This window comes from Triticum aestivum, chromosome 5A, assembly GCF_018294505.1.
Source record: "Triticum aestivum cultivar Chinese Spring chromosome 5A, IWGSC CS RefSeq v2.1, whole genome shotgun sequence".
NCBI classification, from domain to species: Eukaryota; Viridiplantae; Streptophyta; class Magnoliopsida; order Poales; family Poaceae; genus Triticum; species Triticum aestivum.
Genome location: NC_057806.1, coordinates 479313422 through 479341071, shown reverse-complemented (window position 1 = coordinate 479341071; position 27650 = coordinate 479313422). Strand labels below are relative to the sequence as shown.

General features: G+C 47.6%; 3 protein-coding genes and 2 pseudogenes across 4 annotated transcripts; 1 reads left to right on the top strand and 4 right to left on the bottom strand.

Annotated features, from left to right (window-relative positions):
- Positions 1 to 3076: 3076 nt before the first annotated feature.
- Positions 3077 to 3720, bottom strand: LOC123107255 (uncharacterized). The gene has a single exon (XM_044529251.1). The coding sequence runs from the start codon at positions 3615 to 3617 to the stop codon at positions 3201 to 3203; it is 417 nt and encodes a 138-aa protein (XP_044385186.1). The 5' UTR covers positions 3618 to 3720; the 3' UTR covers positions 3077 to 3200.
- A 2363-nt stretch (positions 3721 to 6083) lies between these two features.
- On the bottom strand, positions 6084 to 6834 carry LOC123107254 (uncharacterized). The gene has a single exon (XM_044529250.1). It carries the CDS (start codon positions 6762 to 6764, stop codon positions 6348 to 6350), a length of 417 nt encoding a protein of 138 aa, XP_044385185.1. The 5' UTR covers positions 6765 to 6834; the 3' UTR covers positions 6084 to 6347.
- A 1830-nt stretch (positions 6835 to 8664) lies between these two features.
- LOC123104187 (uncharacterized) lies at positions 8665 to 9908 on the bottom strand (annotated as a pseudogene).
- Positions 9909 to 10119: 211 nt separating this feature from the next.
- Positions 10120 to 11982, bottom strand: LOC123104186 (splicing factor U2af small subunit A). 2 transcript variants are annotated; one of them, XM_044525952.1, is made up of 3 exons: positions 11834 to 11982; positions 11485 to 11662; positions 10120 to 11394 (listed from the first exon to the last, which is right to left on the bottom strand). In XM_044525952.1, exon 3 carries the CDS (start codon positions 11346 to 11348, stop codon positions 10401 to 10403), a length of 948 nt encoding a protein of 315 aa, XP_044381887.1. In that variant the 5' UTR covers positions 11349 to 11394; positions 11485 to 11662; positions 11834 to 11982; the 3' UTR covers positions 10120 to 10400. The 2 variants fall into 2 exon arrangements, with proteins under 2 accessions (XP_044381887.1, XP_044381886.1); XM_044525951.1 differs by lacking the exon at positions 11485 to 11662.
- Positions 11983 to 20344: 8362 nt separating this feature from the next.
- On the top strand, positions 20345 to 27140 carry LOC123104184 (protein PIN-LIKES 3-like; annotated as a pseudogene).
- The last annotated feature ends 510 nt before the right edge of the window (positions 27141 to 27650 follow it).

The window sequence follows — 27650 nt, the reverse complement described above, 5'->3', positions numbered from 1 at the left end:
GGTGCGTGGGACTCCGGCGAGCGGTGAGATGACGCGGCTTCGGCGTGGTGTCGGAGAGGATGGCAGGAGGTGGGACGACGTGGGACTTATGGTCAACGCGGCAGGGGCGGCTTCCTCTATCTGCTCCCGACAGAAGGATGAAGCGTGGCATGGATGGAGCTCAAGGGAAGCAGCGGCGACCTGGAACTCCGGCGGCTGGCCACAGGTGATGCTGCCGATGGGAAGGTTCGGACTCAAGCTCTGTTCAAGCACAAGATGGTGCAGGGCAAGGCGGAGGAGGCGTCAGGGTCTCCTGGTTGTTGCAGGCGCGCGGGCGACAAGGAGGTCGGGATGGCAAGCTTGAGGCAAAGGCGGCTGGACGAATCTGAGGTGGGGGAGGCGCGTGAGGTCCAGGTGCGGGACGTCGTTCTCCAACGAGGCAGGGGCGCAGACGACGCGGAGACGGCCGGATCCGGGCGGCGAGGAGGCAAACGACGACTGGGCTGGGACGACACAAGGACGATGCCAACGTGCTCCACGGCCACGTCAGTCGGCGGAACTTGCCAGTCTTGGAGGAGATTGAGGCACGGCGGGTGGGGCCTCGCTGGAGCTAGATGGATGGATCGTTGCGGTTGCGGGCCGGAGCGGCGTTGTGACGAGGCCGAGGCTGGCTCCTTTCGGTTCCTGCGAGAAGACGCAGAGGAAGAGAGAGATGAGATGATGAGGATGGAAAAACAGAGGGAAGAAGGAAAAGGGAAAGGGCGAGGAAGTGTTGGCCTGGCGCTCCGATGGTCCTAGCTGCGGCCGGAGATGTTGTGGCCGGAGATGCTGCCATCGGAGACACGCAGCCAAGGAGAGGCAGCTGCTCGGGCGCGGGTGCTGGTTGGGTGGACTGGACGCGTCCAAGGAAGACAGAGGGAGTTGGTGATTTGGAGCGATGGGGAATTTAGGGAAGAGGGTGGAGGCAGTTGGTTGGATCGGGATGAGATCCTGAGGTGGAAGAGGACTGGTGGCGGCGGCTGGGAGGATGGGACAAGGCTCCTAAATTTTAGGGTTGGACCTCAAGTATATATAGCAAGTGGATTTGGGGTGCATCTGGGCCCTCGATTAAAATCGGACGTTCTCGGATAAATAGGTTAGAGGGCCCAATTAAGAAAATGGAGATATTTTGTAGATGTTTGGGGATGATCTGGATCCAACGGTGATGACTGCTCGGGTCAGGTCCGGGACAATTTTTCGGACGCGCGCGAGGAGGGTCGCGGGCTGACGAGAGAGGTTAGGTTGGGTCTGGCGGATTGTGAAGAGAGGTTTGGTCTGAGAGAAGAGGGGAGAGATGCAGCCCGGCACGGTTTTCGAAGACCGAAAACGTCCGACGTTAGACCGGCTATACTGTCGCTATAGTTATCCGTTGGGGCGTCAAACGGACTCCGAGCGCGATGAAACTTGGCAGGCAGCCTACCTACAACATAAAAACGCCGCATGCCAACTTTCATCCCATTCCGAGAACATTTTCCGGCCACTTATAAAATAATATTTCGGGCGTGCCGCGGGCGCGTGCAAGTGTGGCTGGGCTCAGAACAGACAACAGAAAGAACTGGGGGAACCCGAACGGATGCAGGTTTTGAAAACATGATGATGCAATGCACATAATGACATGATGAAATGCAACACGCAAGCAAATGACATGGCAACGACATCGAATAACTGGACGATACCTGGCACATCGGTCTCGGGGCGTTACACACCAATTGCCACCGACAACATCCCGGAGGCAACTTCAAAGAAAGATCGCTGCCGGGCAGCGGAAGAATATGTGGTTGGAGTCCTCAAGTACTTCGCATAAGGGTCATAACCCATTCCCCGGGCCATTGTGTTTGAGAACCTTCGTGCCCGAAGGGAGGCGGTCGTGCACCCACCGCCAGAGGAAGATGCGGATCTTCAATGGCAGTTTAATCTCTCAAAGGAGAGTTAACTCGTTCGAACCTGGCGAGGCTAATAGCGCGTGATATAAGGACTTGGCCAAGAACCTCCCACCTTGTTCAAGTGTCCATGAGATCGCGTCCTCCTCAAGGGAGGGGGCGTGGAGGGCTATGCATTCAGGGGATGTATCTGGTGCATCTGGACTATTTGTGCTATCGGTGCACCGGTCGCCCGTTACACATTAAAAAATATTCCAAAAAATCCAAAAACATCAATGTAAGTTGTCACAAAAATTTAAATCAATATTCGAAACATTGCTTCAGATGCAAAAATAAACAAATTTGACATTGAATAGTACATAACACAAGTTGGGCTTCAGTTTTGGCCCATTAGCACATTGACGTCAAATTTGTCATTTTTGTATCTTGAGCATTGTTTTGAATTTTGATTCAAATTTTTGTGACAACATACATTGATGTTGTGTCGATAAACTAATTTTTTCCGGATTTTTTTGAACATTTTTTAATGTGCAACGGGGTTTGGTGCATCGGTAGCACCAATTCCCTTGGTGCACCAGATATGTTCCCTATGCATTCAAGCAACTCCTCTCATTGGTCCCGTTCAAGCAGGCCAAAAGTGCGTCGAAGGGATGACATTATCGCCATTGATTGAATTCGTACGTCTATCGCTATCCCGGGCCGAGGAGAGGGGGTTTCGGAAGGAGGAAGATGCTCCCCAAGTCCTCTAAGGCCGCACTCGCCATGAGTTGTGGGCGAGTGCAAATACTAAATAGCGCATAGAACCGTTCTGCGAACGGTCTATCGCCCGACCACCGATCTAGCCAAAACATGGTGTTTGTACCTGTCCCCACTGAGATCGAGGAGCCGATCTGAAGGACTGGTAATAACTGCATGATTGACTGCCAGGATTAGGATCCGCCAAGCCTTGCTTAATTATTGGTTGATAAGGCCCTTATTCTCTCACACACAGAGATAGGGACAACAGTAGGAAGTTGAGAGTGGTCGACGTGGGATATAGAAGGCGGTATAAGTGTTATTCATTACATTTGGCGAACGCTTAAGGGCTGAAAGGAAGCAACATTCATACAACATCCTCTATTACATTAAAAAAACGGAAACATAAATTTCTGCATAACATGGGATGAAAGGAAGCAACATTCATGCAACATTCTTTATTGGATTATAAAGAAAACGGAAACATATACTTCTGCATAACATGTGAACTGTAGTGCCAAACTATTCACTGACTTTATTCCTCTGGCCTTCTTAACTAGTAGCTTCCTATTCTCCCAGAGCGAACACGACCGCATCATGGGTGTCAGCCAGACCGGTGTCGGTCTTGATGGTGACCTTATCAGCAGAAGACTCATCCACATAGACCTCGACCAAAGAAAACTCCTCGACCTTGACCCCGGTGACCTTCTTCATCTTGCCCTTTTCCACAAAAGCGGTCACCTCAGTGTCGTAGAAGACGGTCTGGTTGAGCTTGTTGAACATGTGCTTTTTCTTATTCTTTTGAAGTATCCACACGAACCCACTCTCACAGTTGTGCCCGACCTCCTCAATGTCATCCATAGGAAAGAGGCCTTTCGGGAGGCCAAGCACTTCGAGAAGCTCGACGGTCTTCTTCTTGCAGATATCGTTCCCCTTGTGGACCTCGGAGCCGGCACGGTGGCTCTCAACCAGCTGGGACGCCATTTGAGCTCCTTAGCCGGTACTTGTTTGCTCCTTAGCCGGTACTTGTTTGCTTTGGAGTGGTTTGTGGATTGGCAGATGAGCTTGTGGTACTTGATAGATGAGGATCTGATGGTGCTGCCTTATATAGATGGTGCAAACTGTAACGGCTCCTAAATGTCTCTAAGATGGATTCATGGGCGGCTGCGCGCGCCAGCCCAGTGAGACCGGCAGCTCTCCTTTGTGGAATTCCTCTTCAGATGCTTCTGTTTTGAGGAAGAAAAATGAACGTCTCCCCTTTGGAGTTAGCTCATTACGTCCAGCCATATCTGACCATTGAAATGCCTTATGCTGAACTCCACACCAGAACACTGGTCAAGGATGACTAAATTGACCATTGCGTATATATTGGTGTAGAAGAAGTCCATGTCATCTTATCCAACAAGCCGGGCTCCATACCAAGCACAAGTTGGTGGCCTCGGGTGATACCAAAAATCAGTTCCCGAGTAAAAAAAAAACCTGTTCCCGTTGCACTTAGACTACAAGCTTTGTGGGCAAAGCAATTGACGGAACGCTGACCTTGTTTTCATGTAAACTGAGAAATTATTCCACAATGTTTCTTTTTCCGAAAAAACTAATAATCTATTCATTTTCAATCATGACAATACAATGAACATAAATAATAATAAAAATTACATCCAGATCCGTAGACCACCTAGCGACGACTACAAACACTGAAGCGAGTCTAAGGCGCCGCCGTCATCGCGCCTTCCTCTCCGGACACAGGCAAAATTTGCTGTAGTAGACAATCGAAAAGTCTTTGTGTTAAGGTCTCATAGGACCAGCGCACCAGAACTGCAACCGCCGCAGATTAAGAGTAGCGTAGATCGGAAGGATCCAATTTGAAAACACACGAACGTAGACGAACGACGACCAGATCCACCAAGATAGATCCACCGGAGACACACTTTAACACACCCATCGACAATGCTAGATGCATCACCGGGACGAGGGCTAGGCGGTGATAATTTTATTCCATCTTTAGGGAGCCACCATCGACTCACCTTTCTGAGCAAGACACAAACCCTAAGAAAACTCCAATAAACAACTGGCTCTCAAATGGCCGGGATCCACCGCTCTCAAATGGCTCTAGGGCCATTGGAGACGGGGCGATGCTGGCGAGAGGCGGAAAAACCCTAAGCCTTTTGTCTCATCTGGTGAACTACCATGATCGCCAAAGCACAAGGAGTTGATCCCTAACATGTCTAGAGCAAGCGTCCAACATCAGGTTTAGTGTTAAAGTCACGTGGCCATGTACCTCTTCAATATTCTGTTGTAACCATCCTCCGTGGTCTTCTTGTGAGTGGCCAGATCGGGTCGCTGGTGCTCATGTTATGTGGGTTAGGTTGTATCGATTCTAACCTGGTTTCTCGTTAGTCAAGCGGGCATTTCTCACTCTCTTCTTAATTAATGACAATAACAAGTCTTCTGCCTCGTTAAAAAAATGCTATTAAAGAATAGAGTAGCTTGGCATCGTCCTAGATTTTGGTAGTTCCATTCACAGAATTATTTTTGCCTATTAAAATGTTTGGAATAGCTTACTTTTGCATATTTCATGGCTGTTTTTCCTCACTAAATTGAAAAAAAAATCCATAGTTTAGCAATCACAAACTTAGCCTTTTTATAGGTATTTTCCACATCAAATTGTAAGATAACTTAGCATTTCAACAGTCACAAACTTAGCCTCAAACTAACTAATTTCTAATCCTTCCCGTTCTCAACTGAGTAGAGGATTGTGGCATGATGAGTGCTTTCCGTTTTATGTTGTCTGTAACCAAATCTTTAGAGATGTAATGGTGGAACATTAAAAATATCTTGAGCAACTTGTTTTCACATCAATCTCAACTTAGAATTGGAAAATAATTTAATCCTCAACCGTAGCCGTAGGAGTTTTGCTCTGTGTTGGCTTTGCCATTCTCTTTTACTAGTTCCTAAATTTTGGCTAGTTTTGGCTTGCTCTGGTTTCTGCTTTTGTTCTCTTTTGTTCCTTTGCATTTTCTCAGCAATCTGTCAACACAAGAAAAAAAAATCAAGACAAGAACTTGTTTTCGCATAAAAATATGTGTCTAAAACGATAGTTTTTCACATCGATTTGAACCATAAATGTGGAAATAAACTCCGATTATTTGATATTAGCGAGAAAATTAAAATAAACAAAACAGGAAACTGTTCCACAGTGTTTCCATTTGAGCCTTGCTGTTGATATTTTTTTAGACACTGCTATAACATACATCTAAAATTATGAAATGTTAAAATCAACATGAAAATCCAGATATCGAGAATCAAAATTAGATTTGTTCTATGCATGTCACGGTTCATGTTGTATTTCAAAGCCTTGCTTAATTATTTGTTGATAAGGCCCTTATTCTCTCTCACACAAAGATAGGGACCACAGTGGGAAGTTGAGAGTGGTCGATGTGGGATATAGGAGGCGGTATAAGTGTTATTCATTACATTTGGTGTACGCTTACAGGCTGAAAGGAAGCAACATTCATGCAACATCCTTTACTACATTACAAAGAAAACAGAAACATAAATTTCTGCATAACATGGGCTTAAAGGAAGCAACATTCATGCAACAGCCTTTATTAGATTACAAAGAAAACGGAAACATATACTTCTGCATAACATGTGAACTGCAGTGCCGAACCATTCACTGACTTTATTATTCTGGCATTTTTAACTAGTAGCTCCCTATTCTCCGAGAGCGAACACGGCCGCATCATGGGTGTCAGACAGACCGGTGTCGGTCTTGATGGTGACCTTATCAGCAGAAGACTCATCTACATAGACCTCGACCAAAGAAAACTCTTCGACCTTGACCCCGGTGACCTTCTTCATCTTGCCCTTTTCCACAAAAGCGGTCACCTCAGTGTCGTAGGAGACGGTCTGGTTGAGCTTGTTGAACATGTGCTCTTTCTTCTTCTTTTGAAGTATCCACACGAACCCACTCTCACAGTTGTGCCCGACCTCCTCGATGTCATCCATAGGAAAGAGGCCTTTCGGGAGGCCAAGCACTTCGAGAAGCTCGACGGTCTTCTTCTTGCAGATATCGTTCCCCTTGTGGACCTCGGCGCCGGCACGGTGGCTCTCAACCAGCTGGGACGCCATTTGAGCTCCTTCTTAGCTGGTACTTGTTTGCTTTGGAGTGGTTTTCTAGGTTTGTGAATTGGTAGATGAGCTTGTGGTACTTGATAGATCAGGATCTGATGGTGCTGCCTTATATAGATGGTGCAAACTGTAACGGCTCCTAAAGGCCTCTAGGATGGATTCATGCGCGGCTGCGCCCGCGCCAACCCATTGAGACCGGCAGCTCTCCTATGTGGACTTCTCTTAGATACTTCTTGTTTTGAAGGAAAAAGATGAACGTCCCCCCTCTGAAGTTAGCTCATTACGTCCAGCCATATCTGACCATTGAAATGCCTTATGCTGAACTCCACAGCAGAACACTGGTCAAGGATGACTAAATTGGCCATTGCTTACACAAGAAGAATCTTCAAGTCTTTTGATCTCGAGCGACTATATTGACCAGAGAGTAGAAGTCCCAGTGATCTTGTATAGTAATTAAGAAGCTGGGGTCCGTACCAAGTCACAATGCCGCAAGCTGACAAGCTAGATTAGATGTCTATATGCACCATCTGCCAAAGTTTTCCATCTGCAACTTAGCCTCGAGTGCTAACCTCTGTTCCATTTAACTCGCAGGAATTCAGATGGAACATAAGTTGATGTCGAGTGATACAAAAAAGCAATCCTCAAGGTATGTGAGCAAAGCATTGCACCGAATGCCGACAAAGGAACATTCAGAGAACACTATAATCATCATAACAATAACAAATTCAAAACCAAATATGTTCCGTCAACACATCCAAAGAGGAAGTGCAACAAGAACCACACTGAAGATGTTACATCAGGCATCCGAGTAAGTTTGCTAGGACCACAATATAACTCCATCTATCATTACAAGATCAGACAAGCAAGCAGAACATCCAGTGAACAAGGCAACCTGCAGTCAGACCGGAGATCTCACGCCTGCGCCGTCTCCCTTTCACGGTTCCACCGCTCAATCTTCGCCCTCCTCTCCTCGCTGCCCTCCCTGCTCCTCCGGCTATGGTGGTAGTAGTCACCATAGCCGCCGTGGTCCAAGCTGCCTCCATAGTAATCGGCTAATCGCCATGGTCCCTAGACCGTGAGGAGCGATAAAAAATATGATCGTAGTAGTGTTTTAAGTTATGTCGTTTCATGTTTAATGTGCAACATTTAGTACTAGAGTTCAAAATATGCAGTGAATTAATGTGCTTATGATCATGTTCCAAATATTAGGGTTCCTGGTGACCAAAAACCTTCCATTCACCGAATTATTTTTGCCTATTTAACTACTTGCAATAACTTACTTTTGCATATTTTACAGATTTTTTTCCTCTCTAAATTAATAAAATATATTCCATTGATTAGCAATCACAAACTTAGCCTTTTTATAGCTATTTTCCACATCGAATTGTCAAATAATTTAGCAGTTCAACAGTCACAAACTTAGCCTCAAACTAACTAATTTCTAACCCTTTCCATTCTCAACTGAGTGGAGGGTTGGCATGATGAGTTCTTTCCGTTTTATGTTGTCTGAAGCCAAGCCTTAAAGATATAATGATGGAACATTAAAGCAACTTGTTTTCACTTCAACCTGAACTCAGAAAGAGAAATTAATCTGTGGATCATGCAGCCTCAACCATAGCAGTATGAACTTTGCTCTGTGTTGGTTGTGTCATTCTCTTTGCTAGTTCTTAGATTTTGATTAGTTCAGGCTTGCTTTGGTTTCTGCTTTTGTCCCATTTTTTTCCTTTGCCTTTTTCTCGGTGTTCTTCTAATGCTACAAAATAGCATTTGAGAGAAGAATTTGTTTTCACATACAAATATGTGCTTAAGAAAAAAAAAATTCACATCGATCTGAGGATTCTGAACCATTCTCTGAGATGGAAGTTGAGAGTCATCGATGTGGGATAGAGGAGGGGGTATAAAACTATAATTGCAATTATTCATTTCACTGTCGAAAGCTTACAGGCCGAAAGGGAACAACATTCACGCAGCAGCCTTGAGCTTACAAGAAAACGGAAAGATACTTCTGCATAACATGCGAACCATAGTGTCGAACCATTCACTGACTTTATTATTTTGTGACATTTCTATTTAGCTCCCTATTCTCCGAGAGCGAACGCGGCTGCATCATGGGTATCAGACAGACCGGTGTCGGCCTTCACGGTGACCTTATCAGCAGAAGACTCATCCACATAGACCTCGACCAAAGACACGTCCTCGATCTTCACCCCGGTGACCTTCTTGATCTTGCCCTTCTCCACAAAAGCGGTCACCTCGGTGTCGTAGGAGACGGTTTGCTCGATCTTCTTGAAGGTGTGCTCGCTCTTCTTCTTCTGAAGCATCCACACGAACCCGCGAGCGGGTTGTACCCGATCTCCTCGATGTCGCCCATTGGAAAGAGGCCTTTCGGGAGGCCGAGCTCTTCAAGGAGCTCGACGGGCTTCTTCTTGCAGACTTCGCCCCCCTTGATGACCTCGGCCCCGGCGCGGTGGCTCTCGACCAGCTGGGACGCCATTGGAGCAAACTGGTTTGCGTAGGAAGTGGGTTTCAGGTTTGTGAATTGCCAGACGAGCTTGTTGTAAGCGATAGATTAGGACCCTATGGCGCTGCCTTATATAGATGCTGCAAGCTGTAGCGACTTTGAAAAGCCTCTACGATGGGTTCATGCGCGCGCCAGGCCGCCAGCCCAGTGAGACCGGCAGCTCTCCTCTATGGACTTCCTCTTTCGTATACTTCTTTTTCTGAAAAGAAAAGAAGAACGTCTCCCCTTTGGAGCTAGCATTATTACGTCGTCACGAACAAATGATTTTGGATGACCATTGAAATGACTTTGTGCTGAACTGCACAACAGAACACTGGAGTTGAGCTGGTCACGTATGACTGAATTGACCATTGCTTACACATGACGAACCTTCAGGTCTTTTGATCTCAAGCAACTAAATTGACCAGTGTAGAAGTTCCTGTGAACTTGTCTAAGAAGCTGGGCTCCGTAGTAAAAAGATCAAGATTCGTACAAGAAACCTGAGTTGGTGATCTCGAGTGATGCAAAATTCAGTTCCCATTGCACTTGCACTCGAACAAGCTTCGTGAGCAAAGCAATCCGCCGAATGCTGAACTTGTTTTCACATAGCAATGCGTACATGAGAAAAAGTTTTCCACATCTACCTGAACCTGAAACGGGGAAATTATCTGCGACGGTCTGATTTTGGCGAGGATAAAAATCAACAACACAAGCTAGATTAGATTTCTAACTGCACCATGAGTGCTAAACTCTGCCTCTGCCTTTTAAACTGGCAGGAAATCTGATGGAATATAAGTTGATGTCAAGTGGTACAAAAATGCAATCCCCAATGCATTTAGACTGAAACATGGAATGTGAGCAAAGGAACATTCAGGGAACACACTATATAATCATAACAATAACAAGTTCAACACCAAATACAATCAGGCATCCGAGGGCGAAGATTGAACACACTATACCATCAACAAATCTAAAGAGGAAGTTCAACAAGAACCACACTGAAGATGTTACATCAGGCATCCGAGTAAGTTCACTAGGACCACAATCTAACTCCATCTACCATTACAAGATCAGACAAGCAAGCAGAACATCCGGTGAACAAGGCAACAGTGCAACCTGCAGTAAGACCGGAGATCTCACGCCTGCGCCGTCTCCCTCTCACGGTTCCACTGCTCGATCTTCGCCCTCCTCTCCTCGCTGCCCTGCCTGGCAGGCGCCTCCCTTTCACGGTTCCACTGCTCGATCTTCGCCCTCCTCTCCTCGCTGCCCTCCCTGACCGGGCTCCTAGTCCTAGACCTGTGTCGCCGGCGCAGCCTGCTCCCATCGCTGTCATAGTTGCGGTTCCTCTCGCTGCTCCTCCGGCTATGGTGGTAGTAGTCGCCGTAGTCACCACGGTCCAGGCTGCCTCCATAGTAGTCGCCACGGTCCCTAGACCGCGAGGAGCGATCACGGTCCCTGGCGTGGTGACGGTAGGGGCTCGGGCTCCGGCTGCTCCTGCTGTGGCTCCTCCTGGACCTATGCAGGTGCCCATACAGCCTCTTCCTCAGGTCCCTGCCAATCTCCTTGACATGCATGAAGTTGCAGTACCCTCCACGGTTGCAGTTGTGCTCCTCGAACTGCCGGCAGGTGGCCTCCCGGAAGTCGGTGACGGGCGAGAACTCAGCAATGATGGGGCGGCCCGAGTAGAACCTCCCCTGCAGCGCCTGGAGCGCCTTGGTGGCCTGGTCCTCCTCCCTGAACTGCACGTAGACGTTGCCGATGAGGTGGTCGGCGAGGTTGTCGCAGACGTGCAGGTTCTCGACCTCGCCGTGCTTGCTGAGCTCGTCGAAGATGTCCTCGTAGAAGTCCTCGAAGTCGCCCTGGATCTTGACGGGGTCGATGGGGTTGCCCTGCGCGTCCACGCCCGGGGTGATCATGTCGGGGCGCTGGTACATGTTGCAGAGCAGCAGCGTGGGCGAGACGGACGGCTTGTTGTGCAGGCGGGAGCAGCGGTCGCCGTGCCGGCACGCGCCGATCTTGAAGTAGAACGGGCAGTTCACGCGGTCCTTCTCCGTGCCGAAGATCGACGCGAGGTGCTCGGCCATGGCGCCGCCCCCCGGATTCGCGCCCCCGCAGAAAAGCTAGAGATCTCTGCACTCCCATCACACGAATCACAAATCACACACACGAGATTGCAGCCAAGATTAACGGATAAACACTCAAAGGAGGGGGAACAAGAACTTGTCATGAGTAGATACTGCAAGCAACTCATCCCAATTCCGGTGGAACCTTCAAAATCAGCAGGCACTTAAATTCCGGATCAGATCGAAAGAAAACGGAACTAAACGAAGGTAAAGACTAATCCATAACTTTTATTTATCTCTTCGATTCGCGAGGGGGGAAGAACCTATCTCCCGACCTGATAAGAATCGACAGAGAAGACACACGAAAGCATCGTCAATCAATCCGATCCGTTCGAACCGAGAGAAAAAAGAACGAGCGTGATGCGCGGGCACGGGCAACCCAATCCGTTCGACCCTACACATGCATGTATAGATCTAGGATATTACGGGAGGAGGCGGCGGCTTACCGGAGATCAGCGCCGCCGTAGCCGGAGGGGGAGCAGAAGGTGGAGCACGGCAGATTTGTTTTTGTTTTGGATGCTTCTTCCAGTAGCATCTGGAAAAGCGGATATAAAGGCCGTGGCGGCGTATCCGGACGTTGGTTGGGTGTCGGACGGTGGAGATGTGGCAGGCTGGAGACTGCTAGAACCTTCGAGGGGTTATGGGCGTTGTTGGACAGCCCATCGCTGGCCCGGTCCAGCAAGGCGGGTATTTTATGTGTTGAACATTGCAAGCCCATCAAGTCCATGTGAGAGGTAGACATCGCCTGTGGGCAGGATAAATATTATCAATCGCATTTTATCTTCTCAAAAAAAAAAATCAATCGCATTTCAAAAAAATAATATTATCAACTGGTTGCCTACTAAATTGCTTCTTGTTTCTCAAAAAAATTATTCGCTTGCTCTCTCTAAAAAAAGGCCTACTAAATTGTTCTCAATTTCTATAAAGTTGCCAAATTTTAGAAAACTTGTGCATTGCCAAATGTTACCTTGCCAAAACATTGGCCAGCCAATTTTTTCTACAAGCCAAACATGCTTCAAAATCAGACACTACGCGTAAGAGAATCCGTTAAACCATATAAAGAAAAAAAAAACTTTAAAGTTTTCTTTCCCAGCTCGCAAGGCGACTAGGGCAAGGCCTTTCTCCCCTTCATCTCTGTCAACGGGCTCGTGGATTTGCCTCCCCTTGTGCATGCTGCTCCGGTGGGTGATGGTGAGAAGGAAAATCCTAGTGCCTCGCTCGGGCTAGTAGATAGGTTAGGATTTTACTCCTTGCATGGGTAGAGCTTCATCATTGAGTCGGCCTTTCACGCTCTGATCCTCCTCGAGTTTGTCCCTCGGGATGGATTCGATGGAGCTGGCGTAGATTCATGCCGACTCCTCATGACGACAAGGTTAAGGTTTCTCGTCGCGTTCGCGATGACAAGATTTGGCGTCGGGTTCTTTAGATCGATTCAAGAGTTCAACGACGTCGGCTGCAACTCTGGGAGCTGGTCCTTAGAAGAACATGCATGAATACTACCTAGCTTTCATTGACAGGGTCAGGCCATCTCCAATATGTGAGCGATGACACCAGCGCGTCAACAGTTTGTTCTGGCGATGGTTGCGGTTGTTTGGTGGTCCAGGGACCTCAATGTATTTTTTATTCTGTTTGTAGTGCTTTGTATTTCTTGTAAACCTTTACAATATATTTGGATCATTTTTATAAACATGTGTAAAAATAAAAGGGGTGTCCACATGTTGTTTGTAGAAAGTCACACGTTTGGTTTGGAGAAATTAGTGATAATGGATGTGAGTTTAAGGGGTATGAAACATTGTTTTGTTCTATGGCAAATGAGTTAAGGAGGAAAGGGGAGAATTAATAAGGTCAATTCTCACGTATCTTTCCATGTCCCCCGTTAATTCACACGGGATAAAAGATTCCCTCAAATTCTCACCACTAGTTGCCAAACACACAATTAGTGGTGGGGTACAGCGAATTTCATCTTCTTCGTCTTCAAGAAGCATAGTATGAAATTCGTCGTGGTGGTTTATGTAAAAAGGAAAGGCATGGTACTTATATTTGTCTTGAAGAAGCATAGTATGAAACACATTATGGTATGATAGGTCGGAAATTACATTTTGAAGTTCCAAGAAATGCTAAATTTAATTCTACATGTGTGCAAAGTTTGATGGTGAAATAGGTTAGCATGTGAGCTACACAAAAAAAGAAGATGTGTGGATTTTTAGTGGTGAACAGTGTGTGTGTTGTTCATGCTTTAAAAATCATGAAAAGGTGTGAATCAAAGTTTACATTGTTTGACTCAATGCTTGGATGTTGCATAGATGACTTCAATTCAATTTTAAATGGACTTGAGTCTTTTTTTTGTGATGATCCATGTCGCGTCATTGTGGGACACGACATACGATCAAAGCTAGTGTACTACATTAGTGTGGACGTGATAATTAGATTATGTTAATGCAGTGTCAGATATTTGCATCAGCTTATTATATGAATTGGATACCTATTACTTAATACTCTCTCCGTCCCAAAATTCTTGTCTTAGATTTGTCTAGATACGGATGTACCTAATACTAAAACGTGACTTGATACATCCATATTTAGACAAATTTAAGACAAAATTTTTGGGACGGAGGGAGTACAAGGCTACTAGTTTTTAAATGTAGCCACCCGTGCCTACAAAATAGCATATTTGTAGATATGGGTCTTGGGGATGAGGGGGGCTGGGAAATGAAGGGGAACTGAGGCGATCGGAGATGTGAGGGGACCCCCTTAGGGCTTGTTCAATTGGAAGGAAGGGGATTGAAGTAGATTAAATCCCACAAAATAAATCCCCTACAGGTCAAAATCCCCCTCAATCCCCTCCAATCCTCTTCAAGAGAGGTTTAACTGAACAAGGCCTTAGGCCCTAAAATCCCATTGTTTCAAACAAGGCCTTATGACGGTTTCATAATCCCCGACACCCATAGGCTTTAGAGAGAAAGTAGTCCTTGAAGCGGCTAATGTCAAGGCCACAAGGGGATTGCTGGCAGTCGGCATGCCCCAATTGCTGGTGGATTATTTTCTTGCTCGGGGAGACATCACAACATGCGACAAGCAGCCCACCTCCAACACCTTTGCTTGTATTTTTGTTGGGACAAGTCTCTCCACGTGATGTGTTGGCAACCTAACTCCAGCCCATAAGTCTATCACAATGTGAGTCGTTGATCTCAGTTGCATCCAGCGGGCGGATTGCTTCCTGGTGAAGGAGGAAGAAGAAAACCCTAGCCACTTCACCCTTGTATGGTGGTGGCTGGCTGGCTGCACTAGCAAAGAGCACACAAAGAACAGATCAACATGTGACAAGAGAGGAAGAAAAAGGAGAGGTGATTTTATCTAGATTTGCTATATCTGACTAGACAATGTTTAAGCCGATGATTGAAAGCTCAAACCTATTTGGATTGTCACTTAACTTGGTGGGCTCGTTTACTTTGAGTATGTCGATATGGATAGCTATTTTGAGGATTGGATCAGTGAAGCATATAATTTGAGAGTGGTTCTTGTTAGTTTAGACTACTGCAGTTTCAACACAATAGTTTTCGGAGACGGACATATTGGGCAGGGTTTGCTCGGTGGTTGCCGCAGAACGGCCACTACCGCCATGCCGCTATCGCCGCTCCTTTATTGGGGCTGGCTTAACCTTATCAATAACAGCTCGGAAGTCTTCATGCACTGCCCTAAGAGCATTACTAGTAGTACCCCTAAACCCTCAAACCCTTAAAAATAACCGCTTTTTTACGGGTTGAGACGAAAAAATCGCAAAGAATAGAACCCCTTAACCCTTAAACCCTTAAATTTTTTTAGAGGCTCAACCCCTATTCTCCTTCCCAGCCTGTAGAAACAGGGGTTGGCAGCCCAACCCCTCCCCGACCCGGTTCTCTCGTCAGCTTCGCGCGGGAGGGAGTTTTCAGCTCCCCTCCCCAGATCCGGCCGCCGCCGGCCTCCGGCGGCCCTCCCGCCGCGCCGCGCCCCATCGCGCACCGCCCCGGCCGCCCCTCCGCCTCCCCGCCCCGTCGCGCACCGCCCCGCCGCCTCCCCGCCCCATCGCGCACCGCCCCGCCGCCTCCCCGCCCCGGCCGCGCCTCCTCCTCCCCGCCATGGCGTCCCCTCCCTCCTCCCTTGCGCCGCCGCGGCCCGGCCGCCCTCCCGCCTCCCCCTCCCGCCTCCCCTCCCGCCCTGCCCTCCCACCGGCCGCCCCTCGAGGAGCCGCGCCCCGGTCGCCCAGGCGGTCCAAGCCGAGCCGCCGCCCTGCCCTCCCGCCGGCCGCGGCTCCCGCCCTGCCCCTCCCTCGCCCATTACGGCTGCTGTCCCTCGCCTCGCTCGCTTTTGCCTGTCCGCCCCTCCCCTCGCGCTCATGGCCACGCCCCTGCACGTCCTCGTCCCTATGCCGTGCGCCGCTAGCCGCTGTGCCCGACCGCCGTGGCCTCCCTTGCCCGTCCGCACACGCGCTTGGCCGCTCGTGTCCGCGCTTGCCGCCGTTCCTGCCGCTGCGTTTCGCTACTCTGCTGCCGCTGCTACAGTAACTGAATGTTACTGTAGCGCTGGCTAGCTTTTGCTATTTCTACCTTCTTAGCTCTCTGGATGGCAACAAAACTATGGTCAAACAAAGTCTAACTTCGTTGAAATTAATTTGTATGGGGAGTACACATGACAACCTCCAAATTATTCCATTGGACCAAATTCAAATACGGCATGGTTTAATTCCTATAAAAATGACAAAAGTCTATGTTCTGTTAAGAGAGGAAACTGAAAAACAGATTTACTGTCTTCACTACTTCAGAGCTGTAAATGGACCTGTTGCAGGAGCTGTTCATGCCATCTAGTGGCATGGCCTTGTAGTACTGTTGATGTAGAGTAAAACACTTATATGTAGTGTCTTCATTAGAAATACATAACATTAGTTATAGCCTTCGAAAAACAACCAAGTGGAGTTTAAAAAAACGGAACAATTCTAAGACTTAGCCAATTTTCAGGAATTTGTGATATGTCATATGATGAAATGTGATGAAATGTGTGATATATGAAATGACAGTTTTAAAGGTTGGGGTTGAGGCAAAGACTAGAACCCTCAAATCCAACCCCTTAAAGCAGTTTACGGGTTGGGTTTGAGGGTTCTAGTCTTTGCCCCTGTTTTTCAACCCTTAAAAGTGTCAAAAACTGGCACTTCTCAACCCTTAAAACTGCTATAAGGGTTTGAGGGCTTGAGGGTTCTACTAGTAATGCTCTAAAGACCAACGCCTAGAGTTGCAGTTGTCGTCGTTGAACCCTTGAATGGATCCGAAGCAACTGATACCAAATCTCGCCAGTAGTAAAACTGGAAAAAAATAGTCAAGACACCTTCATGTCACAAGTTCTATTTGTGTGTAAATTTTCATGATAAAAAGATATTCAAGATGCTCTAAAAAAGATCAGAGATCAAAAGTTAATCCCTCCGTCTCAAAATAAGTATCGAGACATTTATTTTGAGACGGGGTGTTTTTTAAAGCTTTTTAGAGCAGAACAGTTTCCGACACATTACAGAAGCACAGAGGACATGATGAAAGTACTCCTATAGAAAAACGTTGAAAATCCACGAGACCTAGCAAGTAGCAAAAGTATGTGCGGCAACATTCAGACTATAATTAGTGTTTCTTCCGATAAACATTCAGACTATGGTGAACGCGTGAAGATGAGAGATACGCAGTTCGGATTCCGCAATAGATTCGCCGATGGCCCCCACACTGCGAGGAGGAGGGAGCACGTACGACACGTCAACACATCACCTCTTCTTTTCTTGCGGGGGATCGACACATCACCTCTGCCTCCGGCAGCAGCTGAGGACTGAGGTGCGGCTCGCGCTCGAAGTCTGAAAAGACACTCACCTCTGAAGTTTCTGATCGCTGCATCAACACGGCGTGAGGGTTCGAAGATCCGCCGCGCCGGCCGCCGGAGCCGGCTCTCTCCGGGAGGCGCGTGGCCGCCTATAGCCTTGGCACGGCCACATCCATATAAGCACACGGTTTTCTCTGTGCCGGACAGGTGGCGACTGGCTGACTGCCATGGCCTGGCCGTCGGTTGGAGCCGAGAGGAGGAGCGTTGAAGGCAAGCTGGCTGATCCAACAGCCTTTGGCGAGGGAGCATGACTTGACTTTTAGGAGCAGTGGTGTGGTGAGTGGGTGCGCGTGTGTGTGGTTTCACGTTTTTTTTCCTTAGGCCTGTGTGTGATATCACGTGGGTCGTTTTCTCTTTTTATTAGTGCAAACAAATGCCATGCATGCATGCACCGGTCCGGTCCGGCCTCTACTGCTACTGGTTTGGCCTCACCCCCGTGTCTAGGGGCCAAGCCGGCCGGCGCGCACGCCCCCACGTTCGGGCCAATCAAAGCCGCAAACCCTCGGCGGCGAAAGCTGCAGCGCGAAATTGAATACGGGTATGTTTGGATTGTGCCCCATCTAGCCCTACCAAATTATTGGCATGGCCAACTTGAAGGCACGACCAAAAAATTGGCAAGTTATGGCTGTTTGGTTTGTAGCCCATAGCACTTGCCAACTTTTTGGCAAAACCATTGGCCAGCGTTTGGTTTGAAGCCAAATATTTGGCAACCTTGATTGGACTGTGTTTGGTTTGGTTCCAAAATGCATGCCAGCCAAAAAGTGATCAGCATCAGACACTACCTCACATATATCACATGACATTAATACAAATTTTCGATTTAGAAACACACACGGACACAAACTGTAAGCATGCATTTTCAGAAATTGACATTGACATGGTTCAACTAATACATTAGATAACTCATATTGTTCGATACATCAGATTAATCATCAAGGAGGCTAAATAAAATTCACATAGTAACCAAGTGTTTACCAGACCAAGTAAGTCATACTAGTCAGACTAGCACCAAGTCTGCTCCATATAAACAAAATATGATGCACCCAGCCTACTCTATATAGACAAAATATGCATGATGTATGTTACCCATGCTCCTAGCGGTAAACAAAAGGAAGCCGCAATCTCTATCTAGTCATGTGGCCATTCAGTGAGCAGTTGCAGATCCACCATTGCCACCATCTTCTTGAAACCGAGGCTCGAAGAAGCTAAGGACCCACTGTCCAAGAATTGTTTCATCAGCATAGTTGAGGTAACTACGGAAGATATCTTGGTCTGGCTTGGATAGATATGATACAATCTCAAGTTTATCCTTAGCTGGTATGGTAAGGGCATTTATCCGCTTCCAAAGGTTTGCATATGGATCTGTAGGTGGCATTGGTTGCACAGAAACAATAGGAGATGCAAGAGAGTCAGCTAGCTTCTTGATACTGGCTGCCATATCATCATTAGATATCTTGCCCTTCTTGTTTGCTTTCCCCTTAGTTGGCTTCTTGGAAGGTGAAGATGACACGTGCTTGCGCTTCTTGTTTACGTGCTAACTCCCCCATCGCACGCAGGACAATATTGAAATATCTGCTCACTGTTTCACTAGATCGCCAGAACCAAAATCCAACAGACGAATTTGTGTGATGCTGACCGACCATGTATAGGAACACTGCAACTTGTTCCTCTACCGAAACATGAAATGTGTCACTTAACAACTCCTTCTGCCTAAGCCTGTTACATAGCTTGTAAAATACAGCTCGAGTCATCCTTAATTGCTTGATGCATGTTGCATCCGATGTGTCAATGAGCCTAATTAGTACATTAGTTCTGTAGATGCCTCTCTGAACTAATGAACCATACTTCCTGCCTTTACCTCTAAATTTTCTACCATCTCTGCTTCTATACCAGAGGGCCAAGAGTAGAATAATAACACAGAGAGTTCTCCGCCTCAACATGTTGTAATAATAATATCTTTGTTGATCCATGTCCATCTAGGTCAATATGAAATGTACAAAAATATGAATGAGCTAACTTGGTACATCATTACAAATGATTACTTGCTAAAAGATACATGTTAGAAAGCAAACCTGCTTCTAACCAGTACCACGGATGCACAACTTGTAAAAAAATTAAACCTTGATGGACAAAAAATCGAAGCATGTCTCAGTAGTTAATATGTATATCCAACTTCAAAAAATCCACCTTAATGTTCTAAAAATAGAGACATACATATGGCATAAAAAGGGAAGAACAGACCATACTACTTTCAGAACCATACCTGGTTAATTAACTAATTAACATCATTATTCTCATGTGATTTGACTTGCGTCAAAGAACATGGATCACCCACAAAAAAACAAAGAATATGGATGAGAGTCTCATATGTTTTTACTTGCAGCAAACCAAGAACATGCACGGGAGTCCCATTCCAATTTTACTTCCAGCAAACAGGAGGATTCAGCAAGCAATATCTCAGATCTAGCAAGTAGTACCTCCGTACAATACATACATCCAGAAGGGGATGATGGGGATTTGAGCTCACAAATCAGACCATAGAAAAGGGGATCGGAGTAGTGTTGGATGGGGATTTCAGCGGCTGACCTTGGAGCGTAGCTTGACTGGGAGAGGAGGGCGAGAGGTGGAGCAGCGTCGCCGGTCGCCGGCCGCCGGAGAAGCTCGCAGCGACGCAGAACGCGGCCGCTCGGTGATTGGATCGAGAGCGCTTCTATGCGAGGAGATAAGAAGAGAGATGGGGAAAGTGGCGAACGGGTGGGGAAAAATCAATCGTGCCTTTTATATCACGGTGGCTGGCTCGCGCCAGATTTGGCAGCCAATATTTTGGCGGCTGATTTCCGCGCCGCTGTTTCGCCCGCGAGTTGGCGAAAACGATACGCGGGCGCGCCCAAGTCGACGATGGCGAGCCAAAAATGGTACCAGACCAAATGCTAGCCAAATATCTTGGGCATGACCAATTTTTTGATAAGGCTAGTGTTGGTCACCATCCAAACAGCCCCTACGTCTTCGGACCACGCCGCCGCGAGAGCGCGAGAGCGTCAAAAGATCGACAGAAAGCCAAAGCCGCCCACGGAACCAACCAAAGCCACCCCCGCCCGCCCGCCCGCGACGACCAAGCAGAGAGATTGGTTCCTGCCTCCGCCCGCGCGCGCTCTCGTCGTCCCCCCTCCCTCTTCTCCCCGGCGGCGGCACCGCCGACGACAAGGTACGCCGTCCACCGCACCCCATGCGTAGGTACCACGCCGCCTCATCCATCCGAATCTCCACCACGATACGCGCAAAAGACCACCGCATGGGCTAGTCGTTTTGATCTCGCGCTTTAAGGGGGCATCCCGATCGATATTCACTTCTTGAGTTCTGATAAACTTCCTTCCTATTTGATGATCCCATGCTCTTTTCCGCTGTGGAGTTTCTCATTTTACCAATTACAGTATATATCATGGCTGCCTGCTGTTTGTTCACGCGCCATTTATCGCATTCCTGCTTCGTGTGGCAAATAAATAGTTCAGCAAAGTGTTTACAATGGCATTTCTTGGTGCCACAGAAATGGGGCTCCTGGAGCTCTTCATCACGGCATGCATGCCCGTCCTCAACATGCTCCTGGTTACTGGTGTTGGATCGTTCTTGGCAACTGACTCCGCTGGGATACTGGGGAAAGAAGCAAGGAAACACCTAAACTATGTGAGTGCTGCTAGTGACTATCACCTAACAACGAATCGATCCACAAAACTTATTTAGTTTTTCTATATCATGTCCCTGTCATATTCCGTTTATTTTACTTTTTCTTGCGAAAGATATTCCGTTTATTCTACTAACCTGTCAACTTCTTTCCTGAACCAATTTTGTTTCTGCAGGTAGTGTTTTATGTATTCAATCCAGCTCTTATTGCAACCTATCTGGCAAAAACGATCATCATGGAAAGCTTGGCCAAATTGTGAGTCACACGCTTCATTTCACCTGTTGGGCAATCTTCATTGATTATCAGTATCTTGCATAATGAACTCTTTTTTTCCCTCAGTAAATAAATAAATAGATACTTCCTCCGATCCATATACTGTACTAATCAGCGACAATTAATATGGATCGGAGGGAGTAACTCTTTTTAGAAAATAATTTTGATTGTCCTATCAGATTAGGAGAAGTAATTCTTTTGACAATTTATGATCCATGATACAGGTGGTTCATGCCGGTGAATGTGTTCTTCACTTTCATCTTCGGGTTGATCCTCGGTTGGATCGTCATAAAAGTCACCGGGGCTCCCCTCAAGTTAAGAGGCCTCATTTTGGGCTGCTGTTCTGCTGGTACCTCTCTATCTTTCCATCTGAACCGTCAGAAAATAGTAAATTCGCTCTCTATTTTAGACAAACTTCGTACAGTGCTTTCACACGTTTATTTCGCGGTACAGTGCCTGCACTGCACGTATTTATTTTGTGGTAGGTTGGGCCTGTACAGATGCACTGCATTTACCTTGAATGGGAAGCTCACTGCTAGTGTCAGAAGTCAGTCCAAATATGCTAGTAAAAATACACAAATACTCATGTATAGGCAACAACAAGGAGTACTAGAATCCGTGAAGGAGTATTAGACAACAACAAGGTATAGTGTTGAGCCAGAAAGACCCTTAGTCTCACTTAGACGCTAACTGCGTGGGTGCATTGAGCAAAGCAAAGAAGGGTCTTTCTCATAATGTTCCAGCTCCAGCTGGTACCACTGATAAGGTGTATACTTCCCAGCGGGGAAGGGGTTGTAGCCATAATACTGAGTGAATGACTGATAACCACATCTACCAACCTGCTAAGAAATTTTAATTATTGGTTAGATAGACATTTGGAGTTACCTTGGTGAACTGATCGAACTTGGGCAGCTCCACCTTGAGTAGAAGTGTACAATTCCTCCTCGTTTTGTTCCTTCTTTTCTACGCCGATAGTTGGTCGAAATCTTCGCTTGACTTGGTTGTACGGATACAGGCAATCTGGGCAACATTTTCCTCATCATCATTCCAGCTCTCTGCAAAGAGAAGGGGAGCCCGTTCGGCACGCCTGATGTTTGCCAGACTTACGGACTAGCCTATTCATCGCTCTCATTGGCTGTAAGATTATTGTTACACTCTATGTTTTTTCAGTACATTGTCCACATCAGGCAATACTGATCGTGTTCTTTTGTCAAGAAAACAGAACACCGTGTCACTATCAGTTATGATTTTTTTTTGGCAGATTGGTGCCGTCTTTCTGTGGACGGGCGCGTATAACATTATTCGTGCAAATTCAAATGTCACTGAAGGAGATGGCAGCTCGCCTATAACTCAAACAAAAGTCTTGGTTTCAGGAGGAACCAGATGTGCAGATTCAGAAGATAATCGAGATCGTGTCGACGAATGCACTCTGCCGTTGATATCAAATCGAACCAAAACGAAGGTTTTTATTGTTGCTGGAACCTTTTTTTTTCTCTGCACAAGTTGTAATACCCCACATAGCCTCTACTTCCTTCACCTCCAAATCCCCATACTCTGAAATAGCAATCCAGTAATTCTCTATTCGGGAAACAACCCCCCTATTTTGACAGAAACGAATTTCACCAAGTAAACCCATGATCCGGCTAATCTATGTTGGAAATATGAGCAATTTACTAAATGATTTTATTAACAGAAATACTAGGTAAAGCATGACTAATATAGTAGAGATAAAACAAGTCATGCGTTCTGACAGAGAGAAGGTAAATAGCTCCTGCATATATGAACCGTAGCCTACCATATCTATAGCAGACAGTAGAACTAGTTGCATATATGAAGTAGAACCTAACATATTTAGGGCAAGTACTAGTACGAGAAACTGTGGCAGGATATCTAATAGAAAGAAGAACCATACGGGACAGCATCAGCAGTAGCACTAGACTTGGGGTCGGTGTTCTCGCCAGCCATGTCGTCGAGAAGATTGTCGACGTCGGGGAAGAAGTCGTCGTCGGGGAAGTAGTCGTCGGAGTCCGGGGCTTCCGTGACGAAGGAATCAGTCAGTAGTCGCGCAGAGCGCTCCCCAAAAACCTTATCACCCTTCTCCCGTACAGGACTCAAAGAGGTGCGGTTTCGGAGGCCTACTGTCCCAACCTGCGGTGCACGCCGCAAGCCGGGATGAGAAAGACAGCAGCAGCTCAGAGATTGGAACCGGTGGCGAGAGGAAGGAGAAGTTCTGATGCGTCTCTCTGAGAGGAGCGACCTCCCTTTTATAGGCGCAAGAGAAGGAGACGAGAGGCTGCGCCGGGAGCTGAAGGGAACGCGGGAGATGAAACGAATAGCAAAACTAATTTAGACATCGGTTCGGCTCATTCCCGCAACCCGCGTCGCGTCGCGTCGAGACAAGGCGAGGCGGGCGGCGGAGGAGGAACACGCGTGGATGTCCCTCTTGTTCTCATGCTCATACAAGTGGGGAAAGAACCTCCCTTAGGGGTTGTTTGGATACGGGATTTATGCCAAACCTGTTTCCACTATTCGCGTTCAGGATTCTAACCGCCTAAAACTATGTTTTGTTGATCCAACAAATCTCAGGATAAGGAAAACTTGGTTTCCCATAAACCAGGAAAACGAGTATTTGGAAAAATGACTAATACTCGTTTTTCTACAAACCAGTTTAGCTTATCGTTCGTTTCAATCAGACTCTACCTTCCATAAGACATGCGCCGGTGGGTAGCGTTCAAGTACGTCTACTAGGGCAAGGTTAGCCCCGTTCCAGGTGCCCTGACTGCTCCTCAGCGAGGACGACGGCCGCGTTTCTCCTGTGACCGTGGGCTTGCTCGGCGCCGCTGCGGTCGTCGTGTGTGTGACGAGACGAGATGTACATGGCTTTGCTGGAAACGACGGCGTGCAGCGTCCAGTACAACAAGGTCGCATTCCGATTCCAGGTGCTGGTGTGAGTGCCCCGGCTGCTGCTCGCTCGACCGTCATCCGTCAACAAGGTGCACAAATCCAGCAAGTTGGTGCCGCCGGCGAGCCCACCATTCTTACCGTCAGTGAAGCAGCAGGTGGGGCAAGCGACGGCCTGGGACCTCCTCAAGGAGCGGCTACTCGAGCAGTCCAGCTCTGTCCCGTGCCCACGCCGTTCAGCCTCGAGAACACCTACCTCGCGCGCTCTTTTGCGTCGCGTAGATCAGCTGAAGACGAGGCCGACAGAGAGCAGCACGGTGGGGTTGATGGCGGTGGTGACGCCGCCGAAGACCAGCTTGTCGCCACCGGCGTCCCGGCCTGGTCAGACGCAAGGAACACTGCAGCCTCCGTCACGTCGACCGCGCGGCGCGCGCAGCACCTTCCCACGCAGCACGTTGTGCGTCTCTGTCATGGCCTCCGTCTCCTCGACGCTCACGGCCACCACGGCGCAGCTCAATGACATAGCGCCTGAGTTCCCCGAAGGTCGCATGCACCAGGCCCAGCATCGGCCAGCAATTTGATGGACATGACGTGATCAAGCACGCCCAACTCCATGTTCGTGATAGGCATGTCGAGAGCTGCGGAATGTGCCGTGGTCGACGTGCTGGGCATGGTGCCTCCCATGTGAACAGCTTGAAATCTTTCTCAAGGTTGAGGATGACCCAAAGAGACAGTCCAAACAAAATATTCTATAAACTAGTTTTAATAAAACAACAACTTAAAACTGGTTTTCCTAAAAATACTCCTAAAACTAATTTAGCTAAAACTGGTTCCAAATACTAGTTATCCAAACAACCACTTAGAGGTCCAGCTCCCACTAAACTTGCAATGTGGGACTAAACTTTAATAGTATCCCTTGCTTTGCACAAATGGGCTAAGTGGGTCTCTAGGATTTATTAGGAATTTCTGAAATAGTTATTGTGCTACCCTCAATATAGACCAGCAATCTAGGCGTTTGCTACAGCATAATGAATACACCGTAACAGTTCTGCCAATTTTCAGCACTAAACAATTTGGATTTGTGTGTGTATGTAGGTCCCATTGATGGAGAGAGCAAAAGGATTTATATCGTCGGTTTCTGGAGCAATTGATCTGAGGAAGCTATTTGCCCCTTAAACTATTGGAGTGGTATGCTAGTTTCAGAAACTACCAATTGTGCTTCTATATGGGGCAACCTTACGTCGCAATAGACCATTAGAAAATAAGCATGACTGGTTTGTATCATTTGGTAGATTAACGGGTTTATAATTGGAGGAATACCTCTGATTAGAAATGCTCTGATCGGCGACGATGCCCCTCTTCGTGTCCTTCGCGAGTCCGGTGAACTAATAGGGTAACACATCGACCTTCTTTCTTTTATCTTGTAAAAACACTTCATGCTGCTGTCACTTGTAACCATTGACGTTGTTGGTCATACAGATGATTTATGTTGTTTCATCCCACATATCTAACCATTTTTGCTCGTTTTCCTGCGCAGCGGAGCAGCCGTTCCATCCGTCACGTTGATCATGGGAGGGAACCTCATCACAGGTAACCTTTACCCTGCCGTCCTCGGTAGTACAGATGAATGATATACTGAAAATTAATATAACAACAAAAAGGAATTACCAACACTTGAACTTTAGCCTGAAACACGGAGCACTAATTCCTGTAGGGATGCGCGGAAGGGCGAGCGTCCCGCCGTCGGTGATCGCCGGCGTCGCGGTGGTCAGGTTTGTGCTGCTGCCTCTGGTGGGCACCGCGCTGGTGAATGCCGCGGTCCGCTACGGCGTCATCCGGCCGGACCCGCTGTACCAGTTCGTCCTCCTGCTGCAGTACGCCGTCCCGCCCGCCATGAACATCGGTGAGACATCTGTTGCTAGCGCATGCACTTCTCGTTTTCCCCGATTGCTTGACTGATGACTAATTGGCGCGTGCGGCTGTCATCATCATCATGTGCAGGGACGACCACGCAGCTGTTCGGCGTGGGGGAGAGCGAGTGCTCGGTGATCTTCGTGTGGGTGTACGCGCTCGCGTCCGTGGCCGTCACCATGTGGTCCGCGTTTTTCATGTGGACGCTCTCGTGACTGAGTCTCTCCCGCGCCGCGTGCGACGGAGTAGAGTACAATGGAAGGCCGACGAGGCGAGCCAAGAGCTATACCCATTCCATCCATGTCTCGAGGATTATGGTGAATGGTGGCTGCCAGGCGTCGTCGTCGGGCTCGAGTGGGCGAGGCGACCGACGGCTTGGAGAGACTGAGTAGGTGGGGCAGAGATCCCCTAAAGGTGTGTTTGGTTTAACAACGAAGTGGAATGGAATATCATGGTTCCATTCCAATGGAATGGGTCGATTTCATCCTTCTGTTCTGTAGAAGCAAGTCCAAGAAGTGAAGTGATTACATATTGGTGTTTGGTTTGAAAGATGAAATGAAGTGGAATTGATTTCTCACCCTCCTCATGGGCTTGATTTGATATCTTGCCTGAGGAGTGTGGCTTCGGGATCGGATCTGGCATTGATCCTGGTAAAAATTCTCATGCTCGCCCTAGACCTGATCTGACATCAGGCCTGGGAAAGCGACTCATGTTGCTGAGCTTGGAGTGAGACCAAGCCTGAAAAGATCCTGACTGTACTCCATGTTGTCAAATCTTACAATCCAGCTCTGGAGCAAAGGACTCGACCTGGCCGAGGTGGCCACTCAAGTTGCAACAAGGATGACACCGCCGAAGATGACCATTTGCCTCGGTGGGAAATTGCGTCGGAGTTGATCTGAGCGTTGATCTCGACTCCCATCACCGTGACAATCATTTAGCAGGACCTACATGGATCACCACTGTCGGAGCTAAATCTAGCAGATCCCTAGGTAGGGTATCCTAAGCTAGATGTCTTCGTACGATGGTAACAGGGACACATGATTTTACCCAGCTTCAGGCTCTTTCGAGAAGATAATACTCTACATGTTGCTTGTGTTTTATTGCATTGGGTGTGTATAAACTACAAAGCTTCGAGATTGTAAACTTGTCTATCTACGAGCCTAGACCCCTGCTTATATAGCGTAGCGGGGACCCTAGGTTTACATGGATCCTGGCCAGTTAGGTATTAGGAGTCAGAATCCTCCATGAACCCAGCATCTTGTCGTGTACTCCAAGCCTTTTAGAATCTTTCTGTGATACGTCATGGCCTCCCAAAGCGGCCCAGGACAAAACTGACAAAGGGTCCTCAGTCTAGTCCACCAGACCGGGAGTCGACGTGGTGAGAGACCCCTTAGCCGGGACACCATCATACCGCGAAAAAAGGATGGGTGTAAAAGAACGCAACATGAGCATTGTCATTGACATCATGTTTTGCAGATAATTTTGAGAAAACTTCTTCAAATGGTCCGTCTGGCTTTTTGGTCGTAATTGGGATAATATACTTTGTTTTGGTGGGTGATCAGCACCATCGACTGTTTATTCGTGTGTATTTCAAGCTGAGCCATTCAGCT

Excerpts from the sequence above, each read along its gene's own strand:
- LOC123107255 (XM_044529251.1), bottom strand. The coding sequence starts at position 3,617 with ATGGCGTCCCAGCTGGTTGAGAGCCACCGTGCCGGCTCCGAGGTCCAC.
- LOC123107254 (XM_044529250.1), bottom strand. The coding sequence starts at position 6,764 with ATGGCGTCCCAGCTGGTTGAGAGCCACCGTGCCGGCGCCGAGGTCCAC.
- LOC123104186 (XM_044525952.1), bottom strand. The coding sequence starts at position 11,348 with ATGGCCGAGCACCTCGCGTCGATCTTCGGCACGGAGAAGGACCGCGTG.